The sequence below is a fragment of the Carassius carassius genome, chromosome 9, assembly GCF_963082965.1.
Source record: "Carassius carassius chromosome 9, fCarCar2.1, whole genome shotgun sequence".
NCBI lineage: Eukaryota > Metazoa > Chordata > Actinopteri > Cypriniformes > Cyprinidae > Carassius > Carassius carassius.
Window position 1 is genome coordinate 30,389,925 of NC_081763.1, and position 22,168 is coordinate 30,412,092.

At 43.8% G+C, this 22,168-nt stretch overlaps 1 protein-coding gene across 6 annotated transcripts in view; it reads right to left on the bottom strand.

Annotated features, from left to right (window-relative positions):
* Positions 1–15,691: 15,691 nt before the first annotated feature.
* Positions 15,692–22,168, bottom strand: part of LOC132149569 (CREB-binding protein-like) — a 44,044-nt gene continuing 37,567 nt past the window's right edge. For all 6 annotated transcript variants that reach the window (XM_059558937.1, XM_059558940.1, XM_059558938.1 and 3 more), the window contains 10 exons: positions 21,961–22,038; positions 21,807–21,874; positions 21,577–21,727; positions 21,315–21,461; positions 20,560–20,673; positions 20,119–20,284; positions 19,843–20,010; positions 19,600–19,761; positions 19,225–19,506; positions 15,692–18,931 (listed from right to left, as the gene is read on the bottom strand). In XM_059558937.1, the coding sequence (XP_059414920.1) occupies positions 16,694–18,931; positions 19,225–19,506; positions 19,600–19,761; positions 19,843–20,010; positions 20,119–20,284; positions 20,560–20,673; positions 21,315–21,461; positions 21,577–21,727; positions 21,807–21,874; positions 21,961–22,038 (3,574 nt within the window). In that variant the 3' untranslated portion in view covers positions 15,692–16,693. The remainder of the gene's footprint in view (positions 18,932–19,224; positions 19,507–19,599; positions 19,762–19,842; positions 20,011–20,118; positions 20,285–20,559; positions 20,674–21,314; positions 21,462–21,576; positions 21,728–21,806; positions 21,875–21,960; positions 22,039–22,168) is intronic.

The window sequence follows — 22,168 nt, forward strand, 5'->3', positions numbered from 1 at the left end:
TATTAACAAATATACAATGGTAGTAATAACAGCAATAACATTACAAATGTTCAAATGAGATGAAACCGTTTAAACTGATTGTTCTCTGAGATACATAAGTCCACTAGCAAGTTACCTGTTTAAGAGTCTAATAGCTGAGGAGTACCTTAATTTGGAAGTCCAGCAATTTACACTCCTATAACTCCGTCCTGAGGGTAAGAGTGTGAACAGTCTGTGTTGGGGCAGGGTGGGGTCTTTGATGATGGATGCAGCTCTTCTGTGGACTCTGCACAGCTGTAGAAGTTGTGGAGGATCTTAGGTGACAAAGATGTTGTATTATTTGTCTACCAGATAATAGCTGAATGACAAAATGAATGCAGTGTCTTAAAATCCTGTAAAAGCTAAGGACATTCAGTGAAAATAGTTTGCCGTTTTTTATTTATTTATTTTACAAATAACACGGGTGTTTTCATCATTGTCTGCTTGTGCAAATTGACAGATTCATCTTTTCACATCAGATCTGTGAGTATAAATTTCAACTTACAAATAATGTTAATATGACAAGTTCTCACATTCAGATTTTCCACCTCTCGAGTTAAGCTACTGATTTACATCCATAATTAATGTTCACACTATTGAAGAGCCAGTGGGTCTGAATCTACAAGTTGATCCGAAGGCTGATGCAATGCATGGCAGATTTGCTGGAAATAACTGCTAATTAATTTGAAATTAAAAATGTACTCATTTCCGTCCAAATTTGAAAGCATAAAATGTGCATTATCTATTGAAAAGGCTGTTGGTAGATTTTGAGATGAACAAAAGTGGGCACCAACACTACCGTTAATCGCAAAGGCACCAAGGCACCAAAACAAAAAATATTTTGCAAAAAGCAAATAGAGATTATTGAAATGTCAAAAGATTTGTGACTGACTTAGAGCACAGAAGATCTTGTTCAGATGAAGATTTATTAAGGAAAGTTTCTGTCAAAAATGAACTGTATCGTAATGGCAGCTGTAAAAAGCCAGGCGTTTGAAGCTCCTGGAGTCTCCAGATCTTCTCCATGCAGACTGACAGTTGTGTGTAAAGCTGCATTTTAGTCACTGCTAACCAAACCTCAAAAAGAGAAACCTGTTGTAGAAACACTTTTTCAAACTGTTCAGCACCATGGTATTGATGCAGCATGGGACAGTGTGTTATCCTGCATGAAAATCCTTTATTTCCGAGAACACTATTCTTCATTTTATACCACAGCAGAAAATGGTCAGTTATGAACTCAAAACATCTGAGGTTGCAGAAGTCATTTTGACACCAGAAAATGACCTTACATCTCACTTCCCAATATTCCAACCAAAATCATCACCCACCGCCTCCTTGCTGATGTTGCAGCCTCATTGGAATAGGATGTCCATTTATCAACTCAGAAATCCATTTATCTGGACCATCCATTGTACCTAAGCATTCCGAAGTGGATAAAACTATTTAAAAACCCTGTGTTTCTTCATGTGTTTCTACAGCCACTGTGTAGGATTCTCTTTGTGAGGTTTGGTTAGCAGTGTTATATACATACATACACACACACATACACAGGTGCTGGTCATATAATTAGAATATCATTAATAATAAAGTTGATTTCTTTCACAAATTTCATTCAAAAAGTGAAACTTGTATATTATATTCATTCATTACACACAGACTGATATATTTCAAATGTTTATTTCTTTTAATTTTGATGATTATAACTGACAACTAAGGAAAAACCCAAATTCAGTATCTCAGAAAATTAGAATATAACTTAAGACCAATACAAAGAAAGGATTTTTAGAAATCTTGGCCAACTTAAAAGTATAAAAATGAAAAGTATGAGCATGTACAGCACTCAATACTTAGTTGGGGCTCCTTTTGCCTGAATTACTGCAGCAATGCGGCGTGGCATGGAGTCGATCAGTCTGTGGCACTGCTCAGGTGTTGTGAGAGCCCAGGTAGTGGCCTTCAGCTCTTCTGCATTCTTGGGTCTGGCATATTGCATCTTCCTCTTCACAATACCTCATAGATTTGCTATGGGGTTAAGGTCAGGTGAGTTTGCTGGCCAATTAAGAACATGGATACCATGGTCCTTAAACCAGGTGCTGGAAGCTTTGGCTTTGGCACTGTGTGCATGGGCCAAGTCCTTTTGGAAAATGAAATCTGCATCTCCATAAAGTTGGTCAGCAGCAGGAAGCATGAAGTGCTCTAAAACTTCCTGGTATACGGCTGTGTTGACCTTGGACCTCAGAAAACACAGTGGACCAACACCAGCAGATGACATGGCACCCCAAACCATCACTGACTGTGGAAACTTTACACTGGACCTCAAGCAACATGGATTGTGTGCCTCTCCTCTTTTCCTCCAGATTCCGGGAACCTGATATCCAAAGGAAATGCAAAATGTACTTTCATCAGAGAACATAACTTTGGACCACTCGGAAGCAGTCCAGTCCTTTTTGAAGCGAGACGCTTCTGACACTGTCTGTTGTTCAAGAGTGGCTTGACACAAGGAATGCGAAGCTGAAACCCATGTCTTGTATACGTCTGTGCGTAGTGGGTCTTGAAGCACTGACTCCAGCTGCAGTCCACTCTTTGTGAATCTCCCCCACATTTTTGAATGGGTTTTGTTTCACAATCCTCTCCAGGGTGCGGTTATCCCTATTGCTTGTACAGTTTTTCTACCACATCTTTTGCTTCCCTTTGCCTCTCTATTAATGTGCTTGGACACAGAGCTCTGTGAACAGCCAGCCTCTTTTGCAATGACCTTTTGTGTCTTGCCCTCCTTGTGCAAGGTGTCAATGGTCGTCTTTTGGACAACTGTCAACAAGTCAGCAGTCTTCCCCATGATAGTGTAGCCTACAGAACTAGACTGAGAGACCATTTAAAGGCTTTTGCAGGAGGTTTGAGTTAATTAGCTTATTAGAGTGTGGCACCAGATGTCTTCAGTATTGAACCTTTCACAAAATTATAATTTTCTGAGATACTGAATTTGGGTTTTTCCTTAGTTGTCAGTTATAAACAAAATTAAAATAAATAAACATTTGAAATACATCAGTCTGCATGTGTGACGAAGAGGCTGAGGCGGTCGGATCCATCTGCAGTATTTTATTAACACAGGTAAGCCAGCAGAGATAGACAGTCATAGAACTCAAGGAGACCAGGCAAGGCCAGTATAAATTACACAAAACAGCACACAGACAAGGGCAATCCAATAATCATAACTCAAACAGGCGTGGGTCAAAGGGCTGGCAGCTTAGGTTCACAAACGAGATTAGAGTCCAAGTCAAAATTACAAGAACAAACACGAGAAACAAGTTAGAGGCAGAGTATGGGTAAATCAAGACTTCACAAATGAACGATCAGCAGAGCAGTCCAGATAAAGGGGAGCTGAGGGTACACAGGTGATAATCATGCAATGATAAGGAGATAATGAGCAGAGGAGGGTAATAGGAAAAGCAGTCCTAATACGCAGGAGAGAGGGATCTGGTGAAACCAGGAGGAGGCGTTGTCGAGCGTTCCGTGACAGAGCCCCCCCCCCGCGAGCGGCTCCGGAAGCGAGGACCTTGGCGACGGCAGGGTCTATCACGGGGTCTTGGAGCAGGTCGATCTGGGTGGTCTCGGTGAAAAGCAGCAGTTAATGTAGGATCCAGGATGTCCTGAGACCTGACCCAGGAATGCTCCTCGGGACCGTACCCCTCCCAGTCGATAAGGTACTTCAACGTCTCCGTGACGTCTGGAGTCCAGGACCTCTCGCACCCGGAAAGCCTCCGCGCCATCCACCTCAATGGGGGGAGTCTGCACAGGAGCGACCTCCTCCCGGCTGCTCTCTCTCCTGGGGGCAACAGCGGGTCTGAAAAGGGACACATGAAATGTGGGTGAGATCCTGTAGTGAGCAGGGAGAGCCAAACGAAAAGAAACTGGTGTTATTTGACCCAGAATCTTAAATGGCCCGACGAAACGAGGAGATAGTTTCCTGCTCGGGAGCTTGAGACGGAGATCTCGTGCAGAGAGCCACACCCACTGGCCGGGTCGGTAACTGGGACCCCCACGCCTCCTCCGATCTGCCTGATGCTGGTACCGGCGAATGGCGCGCTGCAAGTGAACGTGAGCAGCATCCCAGGTGGCCTCGCTGCGCCGGAGCCATGCATCTACTGCTGGGAGGTCGGATGGCTCCCCGGCCCACGTGAAGAGAGGAGGCTGGAAACCTAAAACACATTGAAAAGGTGTTAGACCAGTGGCAGGCTTTAACAGGGAATTCTGGGCATACTCCGCCCAGGCCAGAAAGCGACTCCAGTCCTGCTGATTCTGGTGGCAGTAATATCTTAGAAATTGAATCAAATCCTGGTTTAGAAGTTCAGCCTGCCCATTGGCCTGGGGATGGTAACAAGAAGTTAAACTGACATCGATATTGAGTTTGGAACACAACTCTCTCCAGACACGGGAGGTAAACTGGGACCCGCGGTCAGTGACAATGTCCTCGGGCAGACCAAAGAGACGGAACACTTGGTTGAGAAGAGCCTCGGCTGTCTGTAAGGCCGTGGGCAGGCCAGTCAGGGGTATAAAACGGCAGGACTTAGAGAAGCTGTCCACCACGGAGAGGATGGTCGTAAACCCCTGGGATGGAGGCAGATCCGTAACAAAATCCACTGCGATGTGCGACCAGGGACGCTGTGGTACTGGCAGAGGTTGTAATAATCCAGCGGGTTTGAGATGGGAGGATTTCACAGTGTTACAAATGGAGCATTGATGAATAAACTTTATGACATCAGACTGGAGGGAAGCCCACCAAAAGCGATTGGAAACCAACTGTATGGTGGCCGCGATACCAGGATGACCCGCGCTAGGGGTGCAGTGAACCCACTGAAGCACACGGTGGCGGAGCCCGGACGGAACAAAGAACCGGTCAGCGGGACATTCTGGCGGAGCGGGATGATTACTTAGAGACGCCGTGATCTCAGAGATTATGTCCCACTGGACAGGAGCCACAATTAGTGCAGGGGGAATCATGGGTTCAGGCTTGGATTCTTCACTGGGACCATCAAACTGTCGGGACAGGGTGTCCGCTTTGCCGTTCTGGGAGCCCGGCCTGTAGGTGATCTTAAAATCGAATCTTGAAAAGAACAGAGACCAGCGAGCCAGGCGAGCATTCAGATGCTTAGCTGACCTGATGTACTCCAGATTCCTGTGATCAGTGAGCACTGTAAAAGGCTGACGCGCTCCCTCCAGCCAGTGCCTCCACTCCTCAAAGGCGGTCTTCATGGCCAGGAGCTCGCGATCACCCACGTCATAATTGCGTTCTGCAGAGTTGAGCTTGCGAGAGTAGAAGGCACACGGGAACATTTTCGCAGGGTTACCATACCGCTGAGACAGCACAGCGGTCTCAGCGGTATGTGTTAGATGCATCCACTTCAATGATAAACTCTCTCCCAGGATCCGGGTGATGGAGAATAGGAGCAGAAGTGAATCTCTCCTTGAGCTGAGCAAAGGCCGCAGCACTATCCGCTGTCCACTTAAAATATTTACCCCCTCCTCGAAGCAAAGATGTGAGGGAAGATGCAATCACACTGAAGTTGTGGATGAATCTGCGGTAAAAGTTGGCGAAGCCCAAAAAGCGTTGCAGCTCCTTAACAGAGGAAGGTTGGGGCCACTTCACCACGGCTTTGACCTTGCTGTCATCCATCAAAACTCCGTCCGCACTGATAATATAGCCCAGAAAGGAGATACGTGTCTGATGGAACTCGCACTTGGAGAGCTTGGCATAGAGCTGGTTATCAATCAGGCGCATGAGGACTGCACGAACATCTTGGACATGCTCCTCAAGGGAATCAGAATAAATCAAAATGTCATCAATGTAGACAATAACTCTCTGATGTAACATGTCCCGGAAAATTTCATTTATAAAGGCTTGAAAAACTGAAGGACTGTTAGATAGGCCAAAAGGCATTACCCGATATTCGTAGTGCCTGGATGTAGTAGAAAATGCAGTTTTCCACTCGTCACCACTCCGTATGCGAATCAGGTTGTATGCGTTCCTTAAGTCCAGCTTGGTAAAGTAGCGGGCAGTACGAAGCATCTCCAGGGCTGCTGGGACTAACGGGAGAGGATAGCAGTACTTCACTGTCACCTCATTAAGACCACGATAGTCGATGCACGGCCGAAGGCCCCCATCCTTCTTAACGAAAAAGAATCCGGCGGAAGCCGGAGATGTAGAGGTAGTAATGAAACCTTTAGCCAGCTGTTCGTCAATGTACGCCCTCATGGCTTCCGTTTCAGGTTGTGACAGCGGGTAAACTCTTCCGCGTGGAGGTACAGCCCCAGGCAAAAGCTCAATGGCACAGTCGCCAGTACGGTGAGCCGGAAGATGAGAGGCCTCGGTTTTTCGCTGAAAGCCAGAGCTAGATCATGGTATTCGGGGGGAATCCTCTGAAAATCCACTCCATTGAGAGAAGCGCTGTGGAGTTCAGAACCTGGGACAGCAGCCATACAGTTGATCTGACAGAATGCGGACCATCGGGATATTTTCCCGTCTGACCAGGAAATCTGGGGGTTATGTCTCTCTAGCCATGGAAGCCCCAAGATTATAGGATGCCCAGGCGAGTGAATCGTGAAGAATTGGATAATTTCAGAATGTTGTGTCCCGAAGCTGAGCGTGAGGGGTTGCGTGGTGTATTGCACCTCTCCAGACCCCAGGGGGCGTCCATCCAGTGCTTCCACGGTCACACCAGACTCACATGCGAGGAGAGAAACATGATGAGTTTTGGCAAATGCAAGGTCGATAAAATTTCCAGCAGCTCCCGAATCAATCAAGGCTTTTACGTATAAAGTTTGTCCGTTAAACTTCAAAGAACTATCCACAGAGAATAATTTAGAAGAGTGATTAGAACTCACCGCAGCACAATTCTTTAGCGCTGGATTAACCGGACAGGTAGCTCTCAGATGTCCCGCCTCTCCGCAGTACATGCAGAGATGATTGCGGCGTCTCCTCTCCCGCTCCGCCGTAGAGAGGCGTGTGTAACCAATCTGCATGGGCTCCGACTCCGTGCTGGGGGAAGCACACTCAAAGAAACTGGACCTGAGAGGTGTGCGTCGGGAGCGAATCAAGTTGTCGAGGCGGATGGCGAGCTCCATAATTTGATTCAAGGATTTACCGGCGTCGCGGCACGCCAGCTCTCCCTGGAGGTCCGAGTTGAGTCCCTTGCGATACAGGAGCTTCAGAGGTTCCTCCTCCCATCCAGCTTGAGCTGCGAGGGTCCGAAAAGAGAGTGTATAGTCTGCTGCGGTAGAATTACCCTGGCGTAACGTGAGCAGTAGTTCTCCTGGATCCTTTCCTCCCGCTGAATGTTCAAACACCTCTCTAAATTGGGTTAGAAACTCATCATAAGAGGGGAAAGAGAGCGGACCTCCATACCAGAGTGCAGTAGCCCATTCCAGAGCTCAGCCGGTGAGTAGGGAGCATATGAAGGAAACGCGGCTCTCATCAGTGGAGTAGGACTGTGTGTGCTGGTTAAAGTACAAGCTGCACTGCAACAAAAATCCCTTACAGGCAGAAGGTGAGCCATCAAACTTCTCGGGAAGGGATAATTTAGGCTGGTTAGTATTGTTACTCACGGCAGGTGTAACGGGAGCAGGTGCAACGGGACTCGGAGCTTGATTCTCAGCCGTGCTCGGCGAACATAGGGCTCTGACAGATCTCACGAGCTCCTCGGTGAGAGCTGTTAATTTGACCAGCTGTTGCTGATGGGCGGCCAGCACATTAGCTTGAGAGGATACCTCAGAGGCCAGTCGATGGAAATCTGCTGGATCCTGCTTTGGTGAAGTCTTCTGTGACGAAGAGGCTGAGGTGGTCGGATCCATCTGCAGTATTTTATTAACACAGGTAAGCCAGCAGAGATAGACAGTCATAGAACTCAAGGAAACCAGGCAAGGCCAGTATAAATTACACAAAACAGCACACAGACAAGGGCAATCCAAGAATCGTAACTCAAACAGGCGTGGGTCAAAGGGCTGGCAGCTTAGGTTCACAAACGAGATTAGAGTCCAAGTCAAAATCACAAGAACAAACACGAGAAACAAGTTAGAGGCAGAGTATGGGTAAATCAAGACTTCACAAATGAACGATCAGCAGAGCAGTCCAGATAAAGGGGAGCTGAGGGTACACAGGTGATAATCATGCAATGATAAGGAGATTAATCAGGAGATAATGAGCAGAGGAGGGTAATAGGAAAAGCAGTCCTAATACGCAGGAGAGAGGGATTTGGTGAAACCAGGAGGAGGCGTTGTCGAGCGTTCCGTGACAGCGTGTAATGAATGAATATAATATACAAGTTTCACTTTTTGAATGGAATTAGTGAAATAAACTTTTTGATGATATTCTAATTATATGACCAGCACCTGCATATATATAAATTAAATTATACATTTAGTATCAAGCAGTTTTCTCACAAATAATAAATTCCATTTCAAGTCAATATTCCGTGTTGAGTTAATAATTTATTTGTTTGGTAATGGCCATGTAATAAATCCTAATCACTCTTTGGTTTACTTAGAAGACCAAGGTGCTTAATTGTAAATCCTTAACCATTTACACGCACATGCTCCAAAATTTTTTGACATCCATATTTGATTTTCTCACAAATGATCACGGTGCTGGAGATGGGTGCAGCTTGACACTTCATGCACACACAGCAGCTCGTCTGCAGTTCAGAGGAGAGAACCAAGATCCTGCAGCCCACACTGGGTATCAACACTGGGTATGAGATGGAGAAAACAGTGCAGTACAGAATAATTTCCTAACAATGATGAACATACTGTTATATTGCTGATGTGTCTCAAAGGAAGTTCACCCAAAAATAAACATTTGCTGAAACTGTACTCACCCTCAGGCCATCCAATATGTAAATGAAACACCACTCCCCTTGTGGAAGTTTTTAATGATTTGTTGCCGACTGTTGATGCTAGAAATTCTGTCGTGTTAGTTTTATTAGACTTAACTGCTGCTTTTAATCCAGTTGATCACTGAGTGATGCTCTCACAGCTGGAGGAGTATGTGGGGGTTCAGAGGAAAGTCCTGAAGTGGTTTAAATCCGATCTGACTGATAGAAGCATGGTAGTGAATATTGGTGCTTGTTCAACTAGATCAGCACCGATCATGAGTGGTGTGCCTCAAGGCTCCATCCTTGCTCCTATTTTATTCTCTCTCTATATGATTTCTTTTGGAAGTATTTTCAAGAAATATAATAATGTTTTTTCACTTGCTACGCTGATGATGTACAAGTGTATTTGCCACTGTCTCGTGATATTGGTTTAGAACCTCTTGTGGCCTGTCTTTTGCACTTAGAACATGGTTGGCTTCTAATTTTCACAATCTAAATTAAAATAATACAGAGACTATAGTTTTCAGTTTCAGTGAAGCCAGGGGTACAGCACAGCTAAATTTTGGCTCCGTCACATCTCGTCAAAACACTTGTTCAAAACTTAGATGTGTATATTGACAGCTTTCTAAAACTGAACAAAACAAATAAATTATGTTGTGAAGTAAAGTTTCTGGCAAATATGAAATCATGTTTGACGTTTAAAGGCCTTGATATTGTGATCCATGCATTGATATAATCAAGACTTGACTATTGCAATGCATTGGGAATTAGCTAGTCATCTATTTCTCATTGGCCAAAAGTTCAAAACTCTGCTGCTAGACTCTTAACGTGAACACTGTATTACTCCTAACCTAACATTACTCCTAACCTGGTCTCCCTGCATTGGCTTCCAGTTTATTATAGGATTGGTTTTAAACTTCTGATATTGATTCCTTTCATGGACTCCCACCGTCTCGCTTTCAGATCCTTTAATTGAATATCAGCCTGAACAAACTTGAAATCAGTGACTCAAAAGTTACTAAAAATTATAACTGTAAACCATTGCTTCAGGCCAATGTGAGGACATAGTCCATAAATAAACAAGATATTAATTGATGGACTGGAGTTATTTGGATTACTTATGGATTATTGTGATGTTTTTAATCAGTTGTTTAACTTAAATAAAACATAATACTTGCATAATAAATGTAACATCATGCATTTATTTCCAGACATGACCTGATCAAGAAGCTTCATGCACTCAAGGACTCAATCCCTGAGCTGGCACAGCTTCTTCTCAAGCAGAAAAAGAAAGAGTTTCCACCACTCTCTCATCTCAATACTATTTCTAATTAAAAGTTAAATGTTTTTATCACATACCAGATTTTATCACAATGCCATAATCACCACTGGCCTGAACGAGGACCCTCGTCTGATGATCTCGTGGCTCAATCAGCTCCTCTCTGAAGCTCTGGAGAAACACTGACACCTGTGCTGGAGTTCAGCCTGACGGACTTGTTGTGCCTTTACTAGAGCCATGCATCGAAGCACAAAGGGGGCGTCCCGCGCCGCAGAGGTCATCATTGCACACTAAAACACAAACAAACATTGTTTATTTGAAGACTTGAGAATCTTTGTGCAGGTGTGACATTGTGGTTTTGTTGGGAGTCATGTTTTACAGCTGATATGACTGAGATTTGTCTGTCCATCCAATGATAAAACAATACATTAATCAATTCAGAGGTTTGTGTTGCTGTAGTTGCTCTCCTGAATTTACCTGGAAAGACGCAAGATAATTTATGATACCAGGATTTTTTTTTTTTTTTTTTGAATATTAATATTTCTTTCCTCTAAATTGATTCACATTCTATCTATTGGTTCTGTAAATTAATAGAGCCGTTTCATGTGTAAATTAAAGTTCAATGAAAATAAAACAAACATGCATAGATAAACCATAACTGACTGTTCCTGTGCTTGCTTTGTCAGAAACACAATTTCATAAACTCGAATGCAAAGCCGTCTTGCCTAAACATGATCCAGCTCATTGAAATCAAACAGGAATCCAGGAGAACTGCGCTAAGCTGCAGTCACGTCATTCAGACAGCAGGAGGCGCAGTGACGCCATGATGAGCACATAATGAGATCCGTGACGCTGATGGAGGTAAAACTACTGCATTTACAGTAGAATGTGTCGATTTTAATTCACGATAATGATAGAAATCAGAAAAAATTAAGAAAACTACTTAAATGCTGCAGTGTTTGACTTTGCATTTTCAGGCAGTTCAGACAAAACCGATCAAATCTTTGGGTGAACTATAGGCCTACCTTAAATGTTAAAATGTATATGAAAGTTTGTTTTTTCTTGCTTTAGACATTTTTAGTCATATTGGCTAAACTAATTTTTTAAAGATGCCCCTGCCGCGTTGCATGAATTTTTAAACGTGCAAATATTCCATTTAATTGTTTAATTAATTTGAGTTCATATAAATGCTGTATATAAAGAAATGAACAAACTGCTGTTTCGAGCTTTAAATGGGGAGCTAGATTAGGCTGTTCACGAAGCCTTAAAAACACGACTGCAAGCCTTGCTGCTGTGGGCCGTTCACACAGAACTCGTTCTTGTGAGAAACGAATGAAGAAAGCTTGGTCTCGAGGCGCGTTTAACTTCATTTTTAGTCTTAAACGCTTCATAACGGTGAATCTCAACAGTATGTTTACGAAGGAAAACAATTAGAACGCATCGCGATATGAATGGAACGCAAAACGTGTTCTGTGTGGATTTGTATTTTTGAGTATTAATTTTGTTATTGTACAACTATATTGCTCTTGGTCAATCCAAAGTGTTAACAAACCCTCAAATCTGAACATTTTAGTAAAAGTTAAGTTTTGGCGTTCTTAAGAGGATATCTACATGTATACCATTATTAGGCAACTATTAGGGTGCAGAATTATGCAACTAAATGGAAAATAAAGACCCATCTCCCTTGTTTATTTTCACCTGTTAAAGTGAGAATAATAAACTCAATTTACAAATAAACATTTCTGAAATATATAACAGTAACTTAAAACGGAATTATATAAGGATAACAGTCACAAGCCTTCCTTCAGTTTTTGATCTGGTCAACTTTGTGCAGCTGCAACCACAGCCTCCCAACACAGTTAAGAGAGGTGTACGGTTTACCTTCACTGTAAGTTTCCTGATTAAGAAGGGCCCAAAAGTTCTCAATAGGGTTTAAGTCAGGTGAAGGAGGCCATGTCTTTAGTTGTTCATCTTTAAGGCCTTTACTGGCCAGCCATGCAGTAGAGTAATTTGATGCATGTGATGGAGCGTGGTCTTGCATAAAAATCAAAGTCTTCTTGAAAGATGCAGACTTTTTCCCTGTACCACTGCTTGAAGAAAGGGTCTTCTAAAAATTGGCAATAGGTCTGAGAGTTGATTTTGAGTCCATTTTCAACCCGAAAAGGTCCAACTAGCTCATCTTTAAAAATACCTGCCCATACCAGTACCCCGGCTCCACCTTGCTGGCATCTGAGTCGAAGGTGAGCTCTGTGTCCGTTATGGATCCTACCATGGACCCATCCATCTGGTCCGTCAAGAGTCGCTCTCATCTCATCAGTCCATGAAACCTTTGGAATAACGGTCTTCAGATATTTCTTGGCCCATTCTTCATGTTTCAACTTATGTGTTGTTCAGAAGTGTTTGGGTTTCAGCCTTTCTTACCTTGGCCATGTCTCTGAGAACTGAACACCTCGTACTTCTTTACACTCCAGGTAGATTGCAGTTGTAGAATATGGCAGCACTGGAGGATAATGGGTTCCTGGTAGCTTCATGTTTGATTCTTCTCAAATCTTTGGCAGTTAATTTGCATCTTTTCTTCTCGACACGTTTCTTGCGACCATGTTGACTTTTTGCTACAAAACGTTTGATGGTTCAGTGATCACACCCCAATATCTTCAATATTTCAAGAGTGCTGCATCCTTGTGAAAGAGTTTTTACAATTTTTGACTTTTGAGATTCAGTTAAATCTCTTTTTGGCCCATTTTTCCTGAGGAGAAGAATCTGCCTAATATTTATGCACACCTTGATATAGGGTGTTGATCTCCTTAGGCCACACCCTCCCTCCTTACACAAATACACATCACCTGATATGCATTAAATCCAATAAGCATGTCATTTTATACAGCTTGGACTTGGAAATTATGGATAAAATGATGATATGGTCAAAATAATCACTTAATTGTGCACACAGTGTAAATGAAGATTTATAAAGATTTATGCTCATGACAGAATTGACAGATGCACTTCCACTTACGATTTACTTTAGCTATTTATTTTTTTATTTATTTTTCATTACAATTTATTCACTTTAAATAAATTATAATATAAAATGAATTGTAGTTGCTCAACACCACTGGAACAGTTAAAAAAAGAAAGTCTAAACTCACAACTCCAGAGGTTCACGGAACGAGAAGGGGGAGAAAGGATGGTGAACTTGCACGTTAGTAAATGCAGGCGCATGAAAAAAAAAAAAAAAAAAACAGTTTGAAACAGGACACACCTTTTTTAACACTTTCTCCATTTTTCGAATTGGAAAGCGTGCATCTAAAAGTTCCTTCCCAGTGTGTCTGGTATGCACGTGCGTGCGCTGTCATGATAACAACGAAAAAGTTGACAACAACCTAGTCAGCAGTTCAACTGAGGGGTGGGTGTGGCAACAGTAGCGTGCTGAACTGTCATGTAATGTTCGTTTGGCTGCCTGGGGCTCGAGGATATAGAGCGACCAACTTTTTTGAGCAAGCATTGATTATGCGTGACACAGTCTCAATTTGTGGGACGCATGAATTGGGCTTCAAACGCTGTGCGCGCACGCGCTACGCGGGACGGGTGGTCACAGGTGCTGGTCCTATAATTAGAAAAAAAGTTGTTGTAAAGTTGATTCATTTCACTAATTCCATTCAAAAAGTTTAACTTGTATATTCATTCATTACACACAGACGGATATATTTCAAATGTTTATTTCTTTTAATTTTGATGATTATAACTGACAACTAAGGAAAAACCCAAATTCAGTATCTCAGAAAATTATAATATTGTGAAAAGGTTCAATATTGGAGACACCAGTTGCCACACTCTAATCAGCTAATTAACTCAAAACACCTGCAAAGCCTTTAAATGGTCTCTCAGTCTAGTTCTGTAGGCTACACAATCATGGGGAAGACTGCTGACTTGACAGTTGTCCAAAAGACGACCATTGACACCTTGCACAAGGAGGGCAAGACACAAAAGGTCATTGCAAAAGAGGCTGGCTGTTCACAGAGCTCTGTGTCCAAGCACATTAATAGAGAGGCGAAGGGAAGGAAAAGATGTGGTAGAAAAACTGTACAAGCAATAGGGATAACCGCATCCTGGGGAGGATTGTGAAACAAAACCCATTCAAAAATGTGGGGGAGATTCACAAAGAGTGGACTGCAGCTGGAGTCAGTGCTTCAAGAACCACTACGCACAGACGTATACAAGACATGGGTTTCAGCTTCGCATTCCTTGTGTCAAGCCACTCCTGAACAACAGACAGCATCAGAAGCGTCTCGCTTCAAAAAGGACTGGACTGCTGCTGAGTGGTCCAAAGTTACGTTCTTTGATGAAAGTAAATTTCACATTTCCTTTGGAAATCAGGGTCCCAGAGTCTGGAGGAAGAGAGGAGAGGCACACAATCCATGTTGCTTGAGGTCCAGTGTAAAGTTTCCACAGTCAGTGATGGTTTGGGGTGCCATGTCATCTGCTGGTGTTGGTCCACTGTGTTTTCTGAGGTCCAAGGTCAACGCAGCCGTATACCAGGAAGTTTTAGAGCACTTCATGCTTCACCTGTACACAGTGCCAAAGCTACCAGTACCTGGTTTAAGGACCATGGTATCCCTGTTCTTAATTGGCCAGCAAACTCGCCTGACCTTAACCCCATAGAAAATCTACGGGGTATTGTGAAGAGGAAGATGCGATATGCCAGACCCAAGAATGCAGAAGAGCTGAAGGCCACTATCAGAGCAACCTGGGCTCTCACAACACCTGAGCAGTGCCACAGACTGATCGACTCCATGCCACGCCGCATTGCTGCAGTAATTCAGGCAAAAGTAGCCCCAACTAAGTATTGAGTGCTGTAAATGCTCATACTTTCATGTTCATACTTTTCAGTTGGCCAAGATTAAAAAATATATATATTTTTTGTATTGGTCTTAAATTATATTCTAATTTTCTGAGATACTGAATTTGGGATTTTCCTTGGTTGTCAATTATAATCATCAAAATTAAAAGAAATAAACATTTGAAATATATCAGTCTGTGTGTAATGAATTAATATAATATACAAGTTTCACTTTTTGAATGGAATTAGTGAAATCAACTTTTTGATGATATTCTAATTAGATGACCAGCACCTGTAATTAAAAATTTGATGCGTCAATTTAAACATCAGTTTAACTTCAGTTTAATCAAATGTCGGAATGCGCATAGAAATGGTGAATTGCAGTACAAGGGCTCTTAACTGCAGTTGCATCTCTCTGACTCCAGGAGGTGCAGTGAAGCCAGTGCAGAGCACACACTGCAATCTCATGTTGAGATATGTAAAACGTCAAGTTCGTTGAACTACACATTTTCAGTTGCAATTAAACAGTTAATCTGATCATTGCATTTCTAATGTAATGTTCTGGTACATTAAAACTACTCTGACTTTATGTAAAAAAACAGTCAGTCGGGTGTTAATTTAAAACCTTGGCATGACATGTACATTTCCTAAGATCAGAATTTTGCGAACATGCAAATCGAAGTCACCAGAAGCATCGCATCTGTTGCACACAGTTTATTTAACAATATGGTATATAAGTACGAAACAAGTTCTTAACCAGTTTATACAGCGATCTCAATCTTTTTTCCTTTTATTTACAGTATGTCATCAAGCTGCATGATTTACATTAAAGAATCGTTCACCTTCAATTCAAGTTTCATGAGAAGAAAAACAAAAGAGGTTGATTGAAGAACTCTTTGAACAAATCAGCAGTCAGACGAAGCTCCGGCCTCATACGCGAGGTGGAGGGGACATCATTGATGTTTCAGAGATCAAACGAGAAAACAGGAACATCTTCCTACAAGAGACAACTACTGAATCCAGGCCAATAAATTAATGCATTTGGGCACCTTGAAAAATAAGAGCAACTTTCACAATTTGCTCATGTTTGTGTGTGTGTGTGTGTATGCGTGTGCGCAGTATCCAAGCTCCTTTCTGTACAAATGAATACAGGTCCTCTGTACAAACTCCACAGTTTGGAGAGAAAAAGGCGGCGTGTCCTTTTCCAAACCTGGTAAATGTGAATACGTAGCAGACAGGAATAAGGATTGATCCTGATCCTAATTCCACACCGAGTATCTTACAGTCCCCTAAACACGCACACACACTCACAAAACACAAAAAACTAAACAAAAACGCAATTCAGTTTGCAAACATACAAAACGAAAGTCTTCAATAATAAAACCAAATATTTTGCCTTGAGAAATTCCATTTAAAAAGTCCATAAGCTCAAAATAACCCCCTCCCCGAAAAAACAACGAAAACAAAAATTAAAAATGTAACTCGTAGACCAGGACTGCAATTCGGCTGGTCTGACAACCCTCCCAGAAAAAAAACCCCTTTGTGATTCTGCTCTTTACACAGTAATTTCAATCCCTCCAACAAGGAAGAAAAAGCAGTCCATTGGTTGTGTAAACCTATTAGTTCATTTAGTCGTCTTCTCAAATTATTATTTTTTTGTGTAGAAAACACACCTCTCTTTTCAAAAAGAACGTCTCAATGCTACAATCCCTCGACAAACTTCTCTAACGTGTCTCCCGTAGTGTCCCCAACCATACTCAAGTCGTTGGTCAGCCCTCCACGGTTTGGCGTGTTCAGCTGCGGAAGCATTGCATTCTGTTCGGGTGTGCAAAGGTGAGCCTGGTCCATGGGGCCGGACATGGGTCCTGCCAGGCTGGGGTGGGACACGCCAGAGTGCAGGGCGGCGTGCTGAGGCGACGGCAGGGGCTGCATGCGTGGGGACGGGCTGGAATGTGGTGGCTGTTGGGACGGGGGACGGGGCGATTGCACAGGTGCAGGCGACCTCACTTGGTTGCCCAGCACGTTGGCCATGGCCTGTCCGGGCAGGTGCGCTCCCTGCGGCTGTCCTGCAAGCATGTGGGGCTGGGGACTCATGGAAGCAGCCTGTGCCGGTGATCCCATTTGCTGCTTCAGCATCTGCTGCTGCTGTTGTTGCTGCTGCTGCATCATGCGCTGTTGCAGCATGTTTTGCTGGGCGTCCATGCTCATCCCAGTCTGGCCCATCTGAGCCATGGGCTGCATCTGACCCATTGGCCCGGCGCCTCCTTGCATGGACATCTGCTGTTGCATGCGAATTTGCGAGTAACTGGCCGGGCCTTGAGGTTGCGGGAATCTTCCTTGTCCTGGAGGCATCGCTCCCTGTTGTTGCTGTTGCATGCGCATTAGTTGCCTGCGGAACAGCTGCTGGTTTCCATTGTGCGCAGGGTTCATCATTTGTCCCTGGGATCCGAGGGCACCCATGGCTTGGGTGGCAGCTGGCTGAGGCTGCTGAGGTGGCATGACGGGTCTCTGAACGGGGCCTGTTTGCATCGCAGCCATGTTCTGCATCCCTGGCTGACCTGCGAGCATGGCCTGCGGGTTCTGCTGCTGCGGTTGGCTGGCTTGGTATTTCGCCGTCCGCTGTTTGATAAATGCGGCCATGAGATGCGGGTTCGACTTGAGGATATTGAGGACCTGCTGTTGCTGCTGTGGGGAACTTGGTGATTTTAATGTGCGCAGCAGATCCTGCAGTGCTCCTGGAGCAATGCTGCTGGTCAACCCTCTTTGCTGCATGCCTTGTTGCTGCGGGGCTTGTGGTTGCGCCTGTTGGGGCGGCATGACGGACTGCATCTGTCGCGGCTGCTGCTGTTGCTGCATCATGGCGCGCTGCATCATTTGCGCCTGTTGCGGTGTCTGAGCTACCTGAGACTGCTGCGGGGCCATGGCCATCTGCTGCGGTGGCACTTGCTGTGGCGGAGTCGCCTGTGGATTCTGCATGGACCCTTGCATCCCAGCTGGCCACTGGCCAGGCTGCATGTTCTGAACCATCTGAGGACCACGAGGTGCCATCATTTGCATTGGTGTCATCATACGAGGTTGGTTCATTGGCATGCCATTCACGTTCATATTCATCCTGTAGTCTTGCTGCTGCTGCTGCTGTTGTTGTTGCTGCTGCTGAACTTTGGTCATCATCTCTATTTGTTTCGCAACCTTCAAAGCCTGCTGTTGCTGCGGAGAGGGCTGGGGCTGTTGTTGAGGTGGCATGGGCAGGGGTGACTGCTGCTGGGGCAGAGGCGAGGACTGCGGGCCTGGCTTACCCTGCGGTCCTGGTGTAGGTGGTTGATTGGGGAAGGTCGGCACCATTCCAGCCACATTCGGATGCGTTTGCTGGGGCTGGTTGGCTAATGCCTGCGAGGTCTGAGGCGTATTAGGCTGCTGCAGCTGCTGAGAGTTGGGCGTCCCTGGACCTCCTGAGGTAGTTGGGGAGGGCAGACTGGAAGGCATTCCTCTGCCCTGCATGAGTGCCATTCGCCGGCGCATCATCTGCGCCTGCTGCAGCCGCTGCTGAATCTGCTGCTGCCTCAGCTTGTGCTTGATATTGAGACAGAAGGGCACGGGGCACTTGTTCTCCTGGCAGTGCTTGGCATGGTAGCAGCACAACGCGATGAGTTGCTTGCAAACAGGACAGCCTCCATTGGTCTTGCGCTTGCAGCCCTTGGTATGCTGCACTACACGCTTCATCTTCTGACAAGATGGCAGAGAACAGTTGGCGTTGCGGCACTGGCAGGCATGCACCAGGGACTGGATGCAGCGTTGGATGCTGAGGCGTCGACTCTCCTGTGGGCTCTTGTTGGCTTCACCACCCTGGTTGTTGCTGTCGTCGTCCAGGCCCAAACCCCACTTCACCATTTGGTGCTCATGGCCCTTGGAGTTGTAGCAGTTAATGCATAGATCAAAGTCCTGAAAGAAATCAGAAGAATAATTGATATAATCTTCTGGACATTCCTAGCACAGAATGTTAATTCACTGCTGCACAACTGGAGATTAGTGTTATATTTTCAGTGTGAGACACAGTTGTCAAGCAAGGTTCGCTCCTTGAGAGGTTTAAACCTGCAAAATTCTAGTTTAAACCTTACATATTGATAAATTGTCGATAAAATAGTACAGTGTCGGTTTTTACAAAACATCTGTTGGATTGCAAACAATGGCAACAGACTAAACGGCTCTGTCAAAGCCAAAAAGAGAAAACTGACCTCGCAGACGGTGCAATGCCAGCGTGTCTCTACGTGATGCTTGCATACGTTGCAAGTGTACACAAATCGGTCATGGCCCTGATTGTGTAGCTCCACCAGCATGCACATAGAGCTCCATTTGCAGCGGCGTAGGGAACTGAACTCCCAATGCTTGTCCCTGGCCAGTGTCAGGAAGGCATCACGGCCGTCCATCAGATCGCAGGTCAGCAGTGGGTCAGGATCCATGATCGGAGGCAGGGTGTTGATCATTGGACCAGCATGCAGGTGGATCACGAAGAAGACCTGGATTTTAGGAAGCAAGAGGGGTTCTGGTAAGTACTTGGCACACCAAGCGAAATAAATGGTATTCAAGTAAGCAAAATTGTCAGGTTCAACCTCTTTGTGCTTCTCCATTGTTGCATATAGCTTCTGGGACAGGTCATTCGCTACATTCGGCATCCCAGGCTTCTTTTTGTTTGCGCGGCTCATGCTGCTCTTATTTTTATTGGTCTTTTTATTGTTCTTCTTTTTGGCATTCTTGCTGTCAACTTGGGTTCCCTGTGGAAGAAAACACTATTTTAAAAAATGGCTACAGACTACACTAAATACTCATTCACACCATTTGACTCTCTGACTAACCTCTGTTGTCTCAACTGAGGCTGTATTCTCCTCCTTCTTCCTTTCCTCCTCCTCTTGCTCCAGCTCCTTGATGCTTTCCTCTAGAACATTAGGCCAAAAATCACCCTCAAAATAGGGCAGCTCGTTGGCACTTGTAAGCCGGTCCTCTGTGGCCTGCTTAAATATGTCCTGCACAACACAAGTGAGTCATATCTGTGTCAGTGTGACGTTAACCTGTTGTGAAAGAAAACTAACAGACCGCGTATCAATAACAAAACAAATTCAGTATTGGCATACTTTATAGTCATGGAGTATTCTTTCTGCAAAGGCTTTGTCCAGCATTTTGCGGTACCACTCCTGCAGTCTTTTAGGCTTGGGAATCTTCTGATCAGAAGGGTGACAGTGGAAGATGTAGTCATCTCCTTCACTAGGTGGGCAGGCCCAAATATGGCCAGTCACATACCTGTAGGTGGGAAAATCAAATCCATTAGTGCATAACCCTACCAATGCCGCTAGATCACAAAATTAAGTTTTTCAACAGTGTTAATGGTGAAGTGAAAAATAAAGACTTTTAAACAAATTTCCCAGTTTATTTTTTGTTGGACAACAGCTTATGAATGGTTTATTTATTGTGTACTCATCATAAGTTGAGATTTGAGAAAGCAAGTATTTTAACACTAAAAACAATTACACACATTATCTTTAAGAAACTATTTTAAACTTCAAGGTGGTACATACCCAAGTTTCTTAACATACTCCAAATAACCGATGAGGATTTCATGGTAAACTGCAGTTCTTAGCATCCGAGGCTTGAAGAAGTGAATACTGTCAAGATATGATATGTATACCCGTCTGGAAAGAGAAGTCAAATAAGACAATCAGTCAGTTCAGTCTGTTCAAGACAATATCCCTTTTTTCTAGGGATGCACCGATACCACTTTTTCCAGTTCTCAACCGATACGATACTTTTATTTCTGGTACTTGCCGATACAGAGTACCGATACAGATCTTTTTATAGCATTGTAATTTTTAAATATTGGGTACAGAAACCAAAAGAGTATGTATAATATTAGCTGGTCGACTTTATTAAATAGATAGTCAAACCAAAATCTTCAGACACCTTCAACATTTTACATTATCATAGTTTATTCTCTATAGTTTAGGATATGGTAATAAAATATGACAAGAACTCCTAGTTAAACTGTGTCAGAAGAAATTCATCTTGATAATGTTAGATAACTTTGATAGAAAGGAATGTAAAGGATTCATCAACCAAAAATTATTCAGACAGCTGTTAGTATGACAGTACACAACTAATCAATACGTAGTCAGGCAACCCTTAGACTTAATGGCTGTCCACTGTTTAAAGAATTTTGGGGTATAATTTCTCACAGTTTATTTCGTTATCCTCACTTACATAAATTAACTGTAGTGTCCTGTACCCACTAGTAAAAAGTAGATTTTTTCCCCATTGATCAGTATTTGCATGATACCTGGTGTTAGGAAAGGGACAATCGGATCCGTATTCCTGAACGTGCATGCCGAAGAAACACACATCGACTCCATCAATCTCCTCAAATGCAAAAAGTGCTTTGGTTCTGTAGGGAAAGCTTTCTGACATCTCTCCTGAGTCAACAAACCTGCAGAGAAATGAGAAATGAGTGATGCAACATCAGCTCCTGTCAATTCAGGTACATGCCAGACTTTGTCAACATGAAATCAAAACTGAACCAGTTTACTTCTAAATTAAATTACCTGGATTTCATCCCAGGTTTGATCTCCACGGTCTTATCAGAGCTGGCGACCACCCGCACAAACACCTCTCCAGCCTCGGGGTGATTCTGCCTCTTCAAGTACTTGTTCACTCGGTCCTCTATGTATGAACCCAGTCTTGTGGTCTGCAACCCTGATCAGAAAAACACAGAGGGTTACTAACTTCCCTCTGAAATAGACAGAGACAATCAAGATGCTTCAAAAGCACTCACTTTTAGCAGAAAACTTGTTTTCCTTTCTCGTTTTACCTGACTTCTTGAGGCAGTTGTCACAGATGAAACTGTTATAGGAAGAAGAGACAAAGCAGTTGTAGGATCATGTTGTGTCCTGTTAAATGTCAGGGGAATAGCGGGACAAGACACCTACCCTGATGGCCAGATGACGTCATAATGTAGTACACAGATTTGATGCATCTTCCGACCACAGTCTTTACATTCGACAAAGCTGTTAGACAAAAGAAGGTGTTAAAAACACAACTTCGACAAGCATGGTTCATTTGTCACCCTTTCATACATATATATATATATATATGCATTAGTATTATATATATTATATATGCATTATGCATTAGTAT